Here is a 15729-nt window from a genome sequence, read left to right as displayed (position 1 = left end):
GTGGCACCGCTGACTGTTTTTTGCACGCTCCCTCCCTGAAAAGCTGACGACTTTCCAGCGTTCGGCGTCTCTGCAGAGTTTCTGGTCCCACCGTGGCGGCCGTGACCGGAATGAGCCCTCGCTGCCTGCCCTGCCCGCGCTGTTTCCCGTAACCCGCGTGTGCTCGGCTGCGCGGATCCCTGAGGAGGAGGGCCGGGGTCAGCTTTGCTGTCGGGTGGGGAACGGAGACGTGGCGGGATGCTGAGCCCTGCCAAGGCTGACCAGGGAGAGCGGGACGGGGCGAGCGTCCTTCTGGATGGTTCTTTTTGGAGGCCGTGGACGTAGATCGCTTCTGGCTGGACTTGTGGGTACCAGGGCACGGCCCTGGGCTGGCAGTGACGGGGCTGCTGCTGAGGGGTGCTGAGCGTCCCGGTGTTCCCCGAGCGAGGCCGCCGCTCCCCGGTGCCCATCTGGCCGCGGCGCCCGGAGCGATACCCAGCGAAGGGTGAGCGCGGTGGAGGAGAAGGCAGGAGGCTGAGGGGGCCCCGCGTTGTGTCCGACCCCTGCGGCGGCAGTGTCTGAGCGTGAGGGGAGCGGACATGCTGGGGGCGGCTGGGCAGAGGGGCCACGTCTCTGTAGGGCTGACCGTTCGCTCCAGATTCCTTTCGGGGGTGAGAGAGGGGAGCGGGACTGCGGCAATGAGATCCCGCTGCCGCGTCCCCGCCGCTGTCCCCGCCCGTCCCCCGCCGCGTCTCGGCTCTGCGGGGCCGGGTCCGCCCCGTCGCGGGTCCCGCTGAGGGGAGATACGGCGTGAGGGGGCGTCTTTGGGCCGCCAGGGGGCGCCGTCCCCCTTCGTAAGGGCGCGCGCGGCGGGCGGGGGCGTGGCCGAGGCGGGGAGCGGCGCGGGGATTGGTGAGGCTGCGGCGGGGGCGTGGCCAGGCGGGCGCGGGGATTGGTGGGGCGGCGGCGGGGGCGGGGCCGGGCGGCGGCGGGGGCCGGCGGCGGCGTGGCCGCGCGCGCCACTCGCGGCGGCGATGTGACCCGGGCGGGCGGGCAGCGGCACCGGCACTGCCACCGGCCCGTCCCGTCCGCGGCCCCGGCCCGCCCTGCCCCGGAGCCGCCCGGCCCGCGGACTCACCCCCCATGCCCGCTCACGGCCGCCCGCCGGTAGCGGCTGACGCCTGCGGGGCCCGAGGAGGCGATGGCTGCGGATCTGGTGGTGCTGCTCTGCCTGGCCGCCGCCGCGGCCGCCGTGGAAGGTGAGCGGCGACCGGGACTACCGGGAGCGGGTGGGATGCTGAGCCGAGGGTCCCCGCGCCACCCGCGGCGTCTGCAGCTGGGGAGCAGGCGAGGAGCGACTCCCCCGCCGTAAGGCACCGGCACGGGGCTGGGATCCCGGCCCGGTGGCCCCGGCCTCTTGTGCCAGCCCGGGTTACCTGGCCCGCGGGCGGTGCTGGCAGCCCGTGCCCTCGGGAGGGGGCCGGGGCTGGAGGAGGGAACCCGCCCTCATCCCCTCCCCTTCCTTGCGGAGCCCAGCACGGGGCCGCGGTGGGGTCACCTCCGAGGTCCCCTCTGATCCCCGGGACCGAGGTAGGGCCATTTTCGGAGCCCCGTCTAGGTCCCCTCTGGTCCCCGGGGCCGTGGTGGGGCCGCCTCCGGGGGCCGTGGCGGTTCGCGGAGCCGCCTCTGCCAACCCTCCTCCTCCCAGCCCCGGCGGAGGATGGATGCGCCAGGAGCCGTGGGCAGGTGGTCTCTGTTTCTGGGGATGAACTGAGCCGGGGGACGCTTGGTCGGGCCATGGTGCCACGGAGCAGGTGCGTGCTCGTCCTCTCAGCACGGTTCGTGCCAGTGGGCTGGGATCTTTTCCCCGTCTCCCGCTTGGTCGTGGAATTGGCTGGGCAGCGGGAAGATGCCTGCAGCCGAGACCCGGGCTCCGGGCGGTGGGCCTGGTGGGACAGCCAGCTCACCCCAGCCTTGGTGCTGTGTCGCTGCTCCGTGCCCGGCATGGCTCCTGAAGTATTGCTTCGATTATTTTTTCTCTTTATTTTGCCACTGCCACCTTTCTTGGCGGTACAGCAGCAGCTCGTGGCAGGGGCTGCCGAGCGCTGGAGCGGTGGCTGCGCGCAGGGGATGAGGTGCAGCCCCTCGGTTGTGAGCAGCGAGAGGCGCGCAGGTGGGGGAGATGATGCTCAGGGTTAGTCGTGGGGCTGGCCCTCCTCGGTGGGTTTTCATATGAGTACGGTTGTGGCTGAACTGGAAGCTGTCAGAGATGGCAGGAGACTGGCTCAGCTTCGGGCAGCGAGGAGCTGGTTCAGGAGCTGGAATGCTGCTCCGGTGGGATTTGGCCGCAGCTCCGCTCTGCTCTCAAGCACGGCTGCTGGACCGTGGCGGGCAGGCCCGCTTGATGCAGCATCCCCTTTCCGCTGGCTTTTGGCTGACACGCGTGTTTGCTTTTCGTATTTCTTGGGCTGCCTCATGACATCTCTGTAGGAATACCTGGAGGTGGGAGTGCTGGTGCCACGCGTGATGCACCGAGCGCGCGTTTGCTCGGTGGCGAAGCCGCGCACGAAAAGACGAGACCTGTTAGCAGCGCTTCGCTCGCCGGCGTTTGCAGCGTCAGCGGCTTGAGGCACTGCTGGAATTGCGGCTGGATGGGAGACTTCGGCTCCCTTCTGGTCTGAAGGCACTCCTGGGTGTCACTCAGGGTGTTCCCCAGCTCTCCCCGGGAGCGCTGGCAGAGTCGGTGTCCCTGCCCAGGACCGAACCTGTTGAGGAGTGGTGATAATTTCTACTCTGCTGAGGAAGTTGCTTGGATAGTAAAGTAGTATCGTAGGAGAGATTTCAGGTTTCAGGGGAAATTTTGGATGGGGAATTTCTGAGGTAGAGCAATCAAATCTGATTTGGAGTCAAGGTGAGAGTCTGATTATGTGGTCATATAAAGAAAATGCCTTTTTATGTGGTTTATTTAAATCTTACTGAATCTTTTGATACAGAGGTTGAATTTGCTAGATTGAAACATGGTTTTCTCTAATGGATCTGGAGCATCTCCTAGGACCTGCCTTGCCCTGGGGTCTGGCTTTTCCCCTGGAACATCGGCGAGGCTGGATTAATCGGCAGCCCTCTGACAGCACGGCAAAGCCACGGCTGGCGCTTTGCTCTGCCCTGGGCTGCAGGAGCAGCTGAGCCAGGGATGGCTCCCTGCATCCCAAATCAGCCAACGAGACAAAAAGTCTTTTTTCCGTGATGTTGGGGGAGGCGTCTGGGGGCCTGGGCCCGGCTGGAGTGGGAGGAGGATGCAGCTGGGGTCAGGGTGCAGGCTGCCTCCAAACCACCCTCGTTATTCTCCATGAAACCTTGCTAACTCATTGCCTGCAGCACGCAGACCTGGATGTAATATAGTCACTTATCTGACTTTTTTAATGGTTCCTTAATTTTTTACTAAATCCTGTGGCTTAGCTGACCCCTTTTTGCTGGACACCTGTACGTTTGTAGTAATTTAATTTTTTTTTTTTGTGGCTTGTGAAGAGGAGGAAGGATGTGAGAAGATGACAGCACCAAATACTCTGTCTCTCCCACACCCTGCAATCACTCAGGAGCTGCTGGTGTGTTCTCTCTCTGTTAGCTGAACCAAATACAATCCACTTAGCATATAGAGAGGGTGGTAATGGACTGATGTTATGTGTTTTAACTCGGGTTGGAGCTGTTGGTAGGTCAGATGAGGCTGATGACCATTTTGGTGCAGCTTCTCCACGTACTCTGTTTCTCCTGCGTGGCCTGCTTGCATCTCCCTGCCTCGCACCTGCTCTTTTAAAATCCAGGTTTTTCTCTCTCTGCTTGCAGCATCACGATAAGCAGAGCACAGGAGGGAAGTGGAAAGCCCTGCTTGGGGCAGGTGAATCCAGCTTAGTTTTTCTTCCCCTGCTTATCCACCGGCTTCAGAACTGTCACCTGGGAGAGGAGCAGGGATGGGGTTTGACTGGAGATCGACATCCCTGGCTCCTGCTCCGTCCCTGGCTGCCCGCTCTCCTCCCTCTTGGCTCGGGATGCACACATCTGTTGCAGGCATGCTTCGGGCTTCCTGCGCTTCCGCCAGGCGCCGGAGCGGTGCCTGTGCCGAGCAGGCTGAGAGCCTCCCTTCCCTCAGCCCTGTGGGCTCCCAGCTCTTGCCCAGCTGCTCCGCCCCGAGCTCAGCCCTTCTCAAGGAGAAGCTAGAAATAAGTCCTCAGGAGGGAATTTGTAAGTGCAGATGGTAACCTTCATGGGAATTTGCAAGTGCTACTATTCAGCTGTCCGTTTACTCTTGCTTTCTTTGCTCAAACTAACTGAGGGGAAAAAAGAAAGCCCTAAGGGGAAAACCCTTATTCTTGGCATGATGAGTGAATCCAGATCCTGTCAGCCTGAAGGGAAAGTGTTTTGTCAAGTCATAGAAAAGGGGCCTGACATTGCAGGTGCTTATGTTGCTATTTTTTATTTTTTATTTTTTGTTACTAATTCCTGGTAGCTCTGCTCATGGAGAAGGTGGGAATTGTGTTTTCCTGTTCTTTTGGATATTGGAGTGCTGCATGTTCTCCCATGTGTTAAGTGGTCCTGTCTATTGTGGCATGAGCTGTCAGAGGGTTTGCAAGGTGTCCTCTCACCCATCCTGGGTGAAGTTCCTGACACCACAATAGGACAGTATAAAACCCTTCCATTGGTCTTAGAAATCAGGAGAAAATAGGATGTTTGATGATGAAAGAGGCCAAAAATGTTTGTCTGGATCTGGATCCAGGCTACGGTGCTGAATAATAGATGTTTCTAGCAGAGATGGGTTCTGTAAGCTAAAGAAATGTTCAGATTTGATGAAAAAGGGGAAATGATGCTTTTGGGCAGTGGGTAACTCGATGCTAGTCAGGTCAGCAAAGTCTCGGAGACCCAGTCCTGGTGCAGTGGGAGTGGTGTGGGATGAGGCTGGTGGAAGTGGTGCTCAGAGCGAGGCTGAGGCTCTTGTGGTGTGTGTGCACTGCGCTGGCTGAGTCCAGCCAGCTTTCCCAGCTGTGGGTACCCTGAGCTCAGCACACATGGAAAGGGCATCCTGCAGGAACTCCCAAAACTGTGATGCTGTCCAAAGGTGGTGCTTTGCTCCCTCTAAACAGTGTTGGTATGAGGAGTCATTTAACAGCACAGCAAGGCTGGGTAAATACTTGGGGTTGTGGGAGGGAACGCTTCCCCCAAATATTCATTAAGATTTGAAAGCACATTTCAATTTGACCTTGTTCTGCTGCAAACAGAGCTCTCAAGGGTTGCACGCATCAATACTTGGCCAGGGCAAATATTAAGATTGGATGTTGGCTGGGTGCAATTTGGGAAGGCATCTTCTCAGCTGGAATGGTAGGAGGTTGGAATGAGTGTTGCTTACAGGCGTCCCAGGTTAGTGTGGGAGCAGAAGGGTGCAGAAGGGGATGGAGTGATGGCAGAGTAGTTGCAGGAGAGTGCTGTGGCCTTGGGTGGCCCCTGGACCCTGAGCTGGTTATTGCATTGTTCAGCTTTTAGGGGTAAACCCACAGTCATTCCAGAAGTGAGCAGCTTGAGAGGCTGCCTGGGAGTGTGCAGGGAAGGGAATGGGCGCAGAGTGGATGCAGACAGCAGGTAAAGACAGCACAGCCCTTTCCTTGGGGAAAGTGGGAGCAAATTCTTGCCCAGATTAGCTCCATGGCTTTGCAGATAAGTGGAGAGTGTGGACGGGCTCCCTCCTTCTCTGTAAATGTTGCTCACAGTCACAGCTGAGGTTTTGGAGCTCTTTTATTTTGGTGACCATCCATTTTCCCACCAAGTCACATCATGGGAAATAGTGAGAATAACAGGACATGTGTTTTGCAGGCACAAAAGGATCTGTGCTCTATTTATTTATTTCTCACAACTTTTGAATTATTAAAGTGCGTTCAGGGGAGATTAACTTTCCCTGCTCAGTATTTATTATTGTTTCATTTCCCTGAAAGTTGGAGCTACAAGAGCTTTGATGAATGGGCTGGAAGATTCTGTAGTTTCTCTATTGCTAATCTAAATATGTCCGTATCCTTTGCTGAAAAGCTAATTTGTAATTTCCTATGGTAATGCTGCTTAGTGAATTATAATGATACACCAGGGCCTGCTTTTCATCCCAGCCCTCTGTCAGGGGAATAAAGCTACCACTGGAAAACGGTGTGAAACCTGGAAACTGGCCATTAGTCCCCTAAATTTTTGGTCTAATAACAGGAATCCAGAAAGCCTGTGCACCATCTGGTCTGTTTTCATCCGTCTGCCCCCAGGTTGTTTCCAGGCATGGGAGGGGTGCCCTGTGCTGATGCCACAACCCGTGGGTTTGCGTCAGCGACCAGAGCTGGATGGTGCACGCAGTCGCTGCTTCTGGAAACCTCTCCCACCACCCCAATTAGAACCAAGTGTTACCAGTCTTTTGAATAATTGAAGAGGCTTTCTGTTGAATATTTAATTACAATAATATTTGGTTAGCAGGGGTTGTTGGGCTCAGTTTGTGCAATTGAGAATTGCTGCAAGAAAGGCTGTTAAAAGAAAATGTTGTTGTCTATGATTATTGATTTATCTTTTTTTTCTTTTTAAGCTAATCAGTTACTTAGTTGAAATTGGTTAATTAGCTCAGCTCCATTAAGATTCTTCGGCATTTAAACTTGATGTTTCTAAATAATTATAGTTTTGCCTGCTAAGCCCACAACCCAGGGTGACCTAATTACTATTAAAGCAAGACATGCTTTGGTCTGGCTTTAATAAGTTCCTGCTGGGAGCCCCACGGTGAAAAATCAGAGGCAGCAGTTCAAAGGGGAAGGGGCTTGTGCTGAGACCTGGACAAGGAAGATGAGTGTCCTTCAGCCTCACTTATTCCAACTTAAACCAAGGATGCTCTTGGTTTGGGAGGAGGAGAGTCCCAGAGCCATCCCATGGTTGACATCTCTGTACTGTGCGCTTACGTCACAAGCAGTTGTTTGGAAGAGGTGAGGGTTAAGATTGGTTTTAGTTAATTGATAAGTGTTAATTTGCTTTTTTTCTTTTCTCAGTCTTAATAAGCAGGATGAGTCCTTTCCAGTTCTTTCTGGGTGGGGGGAGAAAAAAAATGTGGTATTAAGTTAATCTTGGTGATTTTTAACAATATTAAGGTTATTTAGGTTATTACTAAGATCTAGTGGAAGTTGTCCCTGCCCGTGGCAAGGCAGGGGAGGGACAAAATGATCTTGTGGGTCTCTCCCAACCCAAACCATTCTGGGATTCTAGAATTTCATTTATTTATTTATTTATTTATTTATTTATTATTTGGCAATATCCAGGCCAAATAATTTGACATTAGTAAATGCCCCAGGTATGTGCTCATTAGTTAGTGAAGGAAATGTTTCTTATCTGGGGAGGCATCCAGTCAGGGTTACTGGTGGCTGGAGCTTATGAAGCTTTAATTTGTTATGCAATGAGTAAAAGTGGAGGGTGGGAATAGGTAAGAGGCTGTGGAAATCTTCACTTGCAAGCTGTTTCCTGCCATCCTTGATGGGGGTTTAATCATGACTTCAAAGGATTGTTTTATGATGATTTCTCCTCAAAAGCCCTCCTCTCATCCCACCTGCTTCTCCAATGCACTGGTACCCATTGTGCCGCATCCCAGCAGCAATTGGGAGCCAAGCTTTGGATAATTCAAACCATTTTTATAATTTTGATAATTTTGATAATTCAAAGCATTTTCCTTGGATTGCTCCAAGCATGGCTGGGTTTTGGTGTCTTGGCCTGACTATATATTATTTTTATGAGAGGATGGGCAGCTTAGCCCACTGGATGCTCCGTGCTCCTGGCTCTGCTGTCTCCCAGGAAGCCTCTGAAGTCCTGCAAAGCCCAAGACCTGTTGCATGTCCAAGTCTTTCCCTCCCTTTCTCTATTTTCTTCGCAGGGTGGAGCAGTGGGATGCTTTTATTTGTGTGTCCTGGGGCAGGGCAAGTCACCTTCAACTCAGGGTTGTGGGCTGCTTCTCCTTGAGCCCCAAAACCTGGGCAAACAGGGCTGCTGTGTCTGCTTGGATCAGCAGGTCAGTGTCCCCATGCTCTCTCTCTGCCGTGGGGTGACCTGGCAGGTGACACCCAAAATGCAGCTGGGTGTGATGAATTTGGGGGTACCTTCAGCTGGTGTTGGTTCTTCCTCTCCTGGTGCTAAAACCCACACCACGGGTGGAGGGATGGAGCAGGGAACGGCAGTGTTTGAAGTTTTATGGAGGTTTCTCATTTCTTTTCCAGCAATCAGAGGCCAGGGACAGGCCTTTGATTACTCGAGGCCTCTGCTTGCTTCAGCCACTTCCGTAGCTGCGGGGTTGGAGCCGGCTCATTATCATCCTCACTAGGGCCCTGTTGATATGAGGATAATTGCATTTTGCTCAAAAGACATTAAATCACCGCGGAACAGGCAGAGGGGTGTGAATTACATCTTCCCCGGGAAAACTGGGAACTCAGCAGTGGAGTTAAAAGGGAAACCCTGTTCTCAGGGGGTTGGAGGAGAATGGGGCTGGCTGTGGAGGGCTGCTCTGGGCTCACTGGGCATTCCCTGCCCTCTGAACGGGGGGAACTGAGAGGGACACAGCCTGATGTACTGGAGACAGTCTGGGGCTGACCTTGGTATTTTCACCAAAGTTCTGTAGCTTCTCATTTCCAAATGCCCAAGGAACGGGGTGAACATGCAGGGAGAGAGCATGAGTGGGATGCTCTTGGGGTGCTCTGTTTGGCGCTGAGTTTGCTTTTCATTTGAAACAAATGTGTTTGGAAGTAACAAAATTGTCACAATTGTACTATCAGAAGTGTTTCCTGTGATGGTTTTGACTAGTCCAGGACCTTTCTCTCCCATGATGTACCCATGGAGCTGGAGAGGCTGCTCCATAGCTGTGTTTGCCCTTACCATGTGGCCACTCCATCCCTGCTCTTCTGCTGTGATTATTTTTTAAGCAGTTTTTATTTAGTCCTGGAAATTATGAGCATAACCTGGCTGCAGGTGAACTTGGAGCACAGATCTCTTCCCCAGCTTGTGGAGTTTGGCTGAAGCTTTCCAGAGTGAAGCTCTACACAAGTGGGTGGATCTCCTGGAGATCTGTGGCCTTTACTGCCTGTGCTTTGCTCCTTGAGCTGAAATTGCTGGCGGGGGTCTAAGACGTATGAGCCCATCAGGCTCTCAACAGAGTCACTGTGAAGTCACATACAATGATGTTATTGTGACCAGAGATGGACTGTAAAGTGGTCATTTCTGCTTTAATGAAATAAAAGAGGGTCAGTTCTGTACTGTGTTTCCTGGGGGGGATGTGTGGCTCCTTGAGCCATGCACATTGTGCCAGGCAGCCTCCCTGTTGCTCAGTCAAGTGGAGAAAAGCAGGAATTGAAGGCATTAAAGTGTCTTTTTCTTTGGACCCAGCTCAGGTCGAGCCCTGCCAAGCTCTGTCCATGGGCTGGCAGTGCCTCCCGACCCCTGGATGCTGCAGCCGACTTGGTGGAGGAGAGGAGGTGGCTGCTGGGAGCTGTAAGGACACGAGTTAAGGGTGTTCTGTATCCTTCTAAACTCAGCTTTTATTCTCAATCCGTGCGTGGGTTTTTGCCGCGCTGGCGGCGCTGCTGCGCGCCCGCGGGAGGGAGGCTGCTCAGAGCCATGGAAAGCTGCTCTTAACTTCAGTGGGCTGTGGCTGAGGAAAAGGAGCTGCTTTGAGAGAGGTGCTGCTGCTTCCAGCCCTCTCCAGCTCTGCTTTGGTTTTTTTGTTTTCTTTGCTGGGCTGTGCTTGCCAGGGCTGATCAGGGATGAGGAAATCCCTGCTTTTTGCATGGTTGGGTCCTAACTTGTGGAAAGATGGTCTGGCTGCCTCCCACCAGTGGAAACCACTTGGCAGCATCCCTGAAAACAGTCCAGCTGCCTCCCACCAGTGGAAACCACTTGGCAGCATCCCTGAAAACAGTCCAGCTGCCTCCCACCAGTGGGAACCAATCGGCAGCATCCCCAAAAATGGTCTGGCTGCCTCCTACCAGTGGGATGCACTCACATCATTCCCAAGATAATATTTTGTTAATAAATCTCTCTAGCTCCCTATTGAGGGGGCTTGGGGAGTGATGGGTGGGTGCCCACCTTACCCTGTGCCGTGATAACTCCTCTGTTTTCCCACTTTGGGCCCCTCCTCTCTGGCCTGCATGGTCACTCTCACCTCCTGAGTCACCAGCCCAGCAGATTTTTGGAGGTGGTTTGCAGCAAGGCACGTTTTTATTTTGTTCTTTAAAGCTTTGTGGCGTTCAGGGGAAACTGGGATGTCTTTGAACCATTTAAGGTATTCCTAATAGGTTACCTTGAAAGCTTTCTGCAGTCTTGAATGAATCAAAGTGCAAATGTTTATAATGCAACACCCACACAGGCTGGGAGAGGAATTTTATTAAGGCAGGAGAGTCAGAAAACAATAATAATAAAACATGTTTTATGAAGTTGGTGAGAAACTTATAAACTAGGTGGAGTTTTACAGCAGATGAATTTGATACAAGTTGTAAATTTGAATTCCCAGGCTGGTCCTCAGGTCCTGCTCTTTATTACCTGAAATAACATTCTCCACTTTTAATAGCTGGCTGCGGCAGAGTGAGCGTGGTTTTATCTTTCTAAATGATCCACCATGCGTGTCTTATAATCAAACTTCTGCCCATCCTCAGGTTTCCAGCCCTTTCCTTGAGCAGCATAGTGGCTGTTGCCAGTTAGCAAATTGCTGCTCTTTGCTTTGCTGTTACAAGGGGAACTTTGAGAATCCTTCAATACATCCACATGTCTGGATTACTGACATTTTTTTTCCAGCAGAAACCACTTTATTTTCTGATAAGAGAATGTTTTGTTAATACATCAGCAAAAAGGGACTGAAAGATGCTCTTGATAAATCAGTATTTTGCAGTATCAACCTGCTGTGTTTCCCTGCTCCTGGCACTGCTGGGAGGCATGGGGATGTTTGTCAGAGCATTGTTATGAGGAGATCAATTGCCTTTTGAGGTGTTTGGGGTCTGTTCCCATTTTTCTTTCCCGTGTTGCCTTGAGAGCCCCCCTCTTTCCCCAACAAAGTTTCCTTGTGGTGCAATCCAGGGACTGGTGAGGTATCAGAGCATGAGGTGGCTCTGTCCATGTTCCAGGGGTGGCTTCCCAAGGGTGGCATGTGTTGACTTCCTGACTGCCCTCAGTTCCTTCAACCCCTCTGTGCCACTTGGCTGTCAGCAGCTGTACCTGAGGAAAGGGTATAAAAATGGTGTCTCAGTCCCCTGTCCCATCTGTGCACACACCAGCAGATTATTCCTCTTGAAAAATAAGTGATTACTTAAGTAAAGCATTTGAGCTAATGGCCAGATTATTCTCTTTAAAATGGGAAAGTAATTAGGGATGTTTTTTAAATAGGCTTCCCACCCTTGGATCTGCTGGGATTAGCCTGTGTGGGTGTGTAAATATTTAGTTTCCAAGCGCTGGGTTTTTTTTTTTTTCCTTTTTCCCCCCTCCCCTTCCTTGAAGTAACAGTGGCGATAAGTGACAGAAATGAGGCAGCAGCTGTTCTTGGACACTTTCCCCAGCATCCAAAATATATTTGGAATTAAAGATGACCCTCAAAGGAAAATGAAATTGAGGTTCTGCTAGTGTGATGTACCAGGGGTTTCCTCTGTGTGTGTGTGTTTGTGTGAAATTGAAGAGAAGTCATTGAGTGCTGGGGTGTTTGGGGTGATGGAGAACAAGTCCAGCTCTGAGTAAGAGCTGTGGTTGAGCATGGTGGGCTTGGTTTGATCTTCTGCCCATGGCTGCCTGCTAGCTGGAGGGGATTTTTGAGCTTGTTTCCCTGCGTGGAGGTCTGTCTTTAACATCCAAACAATTTAGACTTCGTGCACCAAGGCACTTTGATGTTTGACTTCAAAACCGTGTCTTGTTTTGAAACTTGTTGCAGTGCTTGCAATGTGTTGGTGAAGCTGGGAAGGCGAGCAAAAAGAAGCTGAAAGCAGAAGCAAAATACGCAATTAGATGCAAAAGTGGTTTTAAGTGAGTGATGTGATGGAGTTGCAGATTAAAGGAATGGTTGGAAGCAGTCATTCATGCAGCTCTCTTCAAGGTCTGCATCCCTGGAGACTCCTGCAGCTGAGGAGCATCTTGCCAAGCCAGAGGAGGCCAGATCTTGCATTTCCCCCATCCATCCAATGGATAAATCCCAAGCCCTAGCGAGCCACCAGAAGAAAACCTGGTTCAGAAGCAAACCTGCAGAGCCCTAAGGTTGGAGCTGTCATTGATATGCCATGTGTCTTTGGTCCCATCCTGCTTCTGGGAGGTACTTAGGAGACACTTCTGGGCCATTGGTGCTTCAAATCTTCATGCACCCATCATTTTTCTTCTGTCAGGGATTATTTATTGCAAGCATTAACCTGGAGCTGCTTTCAGGTGCCTCAGTCATTTTTTAAAGGCTTCATTTGTGCTGTTCAGCTGTTTTTGGCAACTTGGGACTTTTTGTTTGCTTGCCTGCCTGCTGGAAAGCCTTCAGAGGTTGTTTAGGAGGCAAGGGGAGCCTGTAGATCCAGATTTTTTTTTTTTTTGTTATTATTATTATTATATATTATTATAATTAAAACATATTTTTAGCAGCTGAAATTCAAACCCGTCTGGGTATTTATACAGCAAGATGTTTTGGATGAGGAATAGGCCAAGAGAGTCATGTGATTGGGGCCAACGTGAAACAAAAGAATCCATTTATTATCCAGGCAGGAAATTTGTTCCTCGGGATGTTGTAGCTGCAGACATAATGATTTCATTTCCTCTGGTTCACCCAGATTAATGGCTTGTGCTCTTTTGTTTGTGTGCCTGTGTTATTCCTGCAGCCTGGCTTCCCCTCCCACTCCGTCCCGGCGTGTGTGAACATGTGTGTGAGTGCCCTGGGCGAGGAGGGGGCACAGGGGTCTCCAGGCTGCAGCAGGATGCTTGGGATGGTGGGGTGGGATGCTGGGAGAGCTGAGCAGAGCCCCAGGGACCACCTGGGGAATCCTTCCTGGCAGTGATGGATGATGTGTCTGGGGGTCTTCTCCTGTGTCTCTAGGGATCTTCTGCATCTCTGGGGTTTTTTCTCCTATTTATATTTCTGGGGTTCTTCTCTTGCTGTGGTCACCAGAGCAGTGAGGGGTGTTTTCCTGTGAAGGTGTGATGGGATGAGTGAAGTGTAGTGTTTTAGACAAGTGTGAATGTTGTGGCAGGTGTGACAGCAGTGTGTCTTCTCCACAGCTGTGCTCCAGGATTTCTGTAGGTGTTGAGTACCTGGTGGGAAACCCAAAGCTTTGCACCCTCCCAAACATCAGGCCACAAAACAGCCTCTTTCCCCAGGGAGCTGTGCTGATGCACAGTGATGCAGGCATTGGCAGCATGGCTATGGGTGAGCAGCACCTTCCTGGCTGTGTGAGTTGGCCTTTCACTCCAGGCTGGTCCCAGCTCTCATGGGACCACTGGAGGCCGGTAGTACCTACACTCTGTCGTTGATAAAAGCCCAACAGACCCATCTTTGTGAGCACTCCAAGATTAGCAGCAGCCTTAATCACTCCCTTTCTCTCTTTCTGAGTGTTTGCCTTTCAAAAGTGATGTGGCAGGAAACTGGTGTCTTTGTGTTGCTGTTGCCTGGTGGGTCCTTTTGGGGTTTTGGCGAGGAGCTTTTAATTTACTGTGTGCAGGATGACCCAGTCTTCTCTTCTGGATTAATCTGGAGCAACCTCACGGAGCTGGGAGCACCCATCCTCAAATGATGAGGACTTCAGTGTGGTGCTGCCCGGAGAAGGATTGGTGACCATCTTGCTGCTCCCATGCCTGGCTCTTCCTCCTTCTTTAGATGTTTCTACTCCAAGCTGGGGGAAGAGAGTTTCTTCCACTTCTTCTGGAGGAGGCTTTTTTGCAGGGACAAAACTCACTGAAGGAAGACCCTCTTAGCCGTCAAGGTGCGTGTGCCACTCCTGCTACCATCTGTCTGGGACCTTGGTGTACTAACTCCATCTTGGACACGTGTTGCTCCTTCTTGGTTTTATGCCATGAGGGGTGCAAGCCCACTATTCAAACGCTGCAGACGAGAGGAATGGGAAGCTGGTACCCTGTCAAGCCCTGGGCGCTTTCTTCCCACCTGCCTGCCCTCCCAAATGGCTCCTGTGTCGCCCAGGTGACAGAGTTTGCGAGGATATGACAGCTCCGTTGCACAGAAGATGATGAACAGTAATGAGACCCAAAGCACAATGTGCACTTAAAGTGATTTATTTCAGCAAGGAAACCACAATCAGGGAGGATGGGTCACCGTCATCAGGAGAAGAGGTGGGTATGGAGATGAGCTTCAGGGGAACTTTATCATCAACCAGCAGTGCTTTAAAAATGAGCAGAGCTGGTGTTGCATGAAATGGAGCTGTTCTGGTTGTGCCGGGACCATCCCTCACCTGCAGCAGATGGCAGGCACTTCCTGGGCTTTGGTCAGTGACTGGGCTGGCTGACTGGGGGACTTCTCCTTGGTTACCTCCTGCAACTGTGCTGAAGATTTTTGGTGAAGTGTCACCCTTGTGTAAAGTCAGCATTTGGGAAAGGAGCCTGTCCTGAGGAGGAGGGGGAAAAATACTCCCTGAACCCGCCTTGGCGCGGATCCCGGCACGCAGATGGCCGTCCTCATGCTGGAGCCTTTTCCCAGCTTGCGCAGGCGCTGGGACTGGAGGCAGGGGTGTGCCAGGCAGGCTGGCTGCCAAGTGGCACCTCCTGCCAGCATCCTCCTCTTCCTCCTCCCCTTCCTCCCCTTCCGTGGGAGCTGTGGCTGTGCAGCAGCTCAGCTGGGCACTTCAGCTTGCCCAAAAAACTCGGCCTAAGAATGGCGCTGAGCAAAATCTTGTGGTTTAAGGTTGGCTTAGAGTAGTGCTCGTGTTTCCTCCCTCCTCACAGAAAAGGCTCCTGGCCTGGGGGGGATCCCTGGTGCTGCCTCTGTGCTGGCATGAGCTGGGAAGGCAGGCAGCTGTTCCCCGCTGCTTCTGGCATCATTTGGATGATGCACCATGAGGGGTCCTGACCCCTGTTGATGAAGAGCATCGTCCAAGGTGGTTCCAGTTGCTGGTTGTTGTTGGGGAATTTGGGCAAGGATTTAAACCAGCCCCAATGGCCCGTCATTTGAATGGGTGTTTAGAAATCTCAGCAAGCACTCACCAGGCCAGCTGTGTGTGTACATTCCTAAAGGCGGCCCAGACTGATAGGAAAGCTTTTTGGATAGGTTGCAGGATAGTTACAGATCTGGCTGCTGATTATTTTGTCCAAATCTAAAAGTGGAGAAGAAAAAAAAAAAAAAAAGGCAAAGCTGGGAGAGCCCAGGATGAGTTTCTAGGGCATTTTGGGAATTCCAGAGCATTTGGATGTGGAACATCCAGAGCTAAGAACCCAGCAGGGTCTGCTGATGGGGCGCTTTGCCCTTTCCAATGTGCCTGTTGGCTTTGCCATGTCCATTTCTGATGGTGATGGGGACTGGATGGGTGATGGGCTTCTCCGCCAAGGCATTCTCAGGGATGCAGGCAGAGCTTTCCGCCATCCCACCCGTGTCCTGACGGAGGCTTCCCTGTGCTGCCGGCAGCCCCATGTGCTGCTGTGGTGGCACAGATTTATTGCTCTTTGCCTCGTTTGCACTCGCGAGCTGACTCCATATGGTGCAGAAGCCAGAGAGACGATGCTCGGCACGGCCGGCGCCGGGCTGGGGGGCGGCACAGGAGCTGATGC

At 52.5% G+C, this 15729-nt stretch overlaps 1 protein-coding gene across 1 annotated transcript in view; it reads left to right on the top strand.

Annotated features, from left to right (window-relative positions):
- Positions 1-1105: 1105 nt before the first annotated feature.
- EPHB1 (EPH receptor B1) overlaps positions 1106-15729 on the top strand; it is a 77413-nt gene continuing 62789 nt past the window's right edge. The window contains exon 1 of the mRNA XM_014258300.2: positions 1106-1238. Coding sequence (XP_014113775.1) covers positions 1181-1238 — 58 coding nt within the window. The 5' untranslated portion in view covers positions 1106-1180. The remainder of the gene's footprint in view (positions 1239-15729) is intronic.

The sequence above is a fragment of the Pseudopodoces humilis genome, chromosome 11, assembly GCF_049639895.1.
Source record: "Pseudopodoces humilis isolate 2021_Gansu_Grassland_sample_001 chromosome 11, ASM4963989v1, whole genome shotgun sequence".
Lineage (NCBI taxonomy): Eukaryota > Metazoa > Chordata > Aves > Passeriformes > Paridae > Pseudopodoces > Pseudopodoces humilis.
Note: the sequence above shows the minus strand (reverse complement) of the source record. Positions and strands in the feature narration are given on the sequence as shown.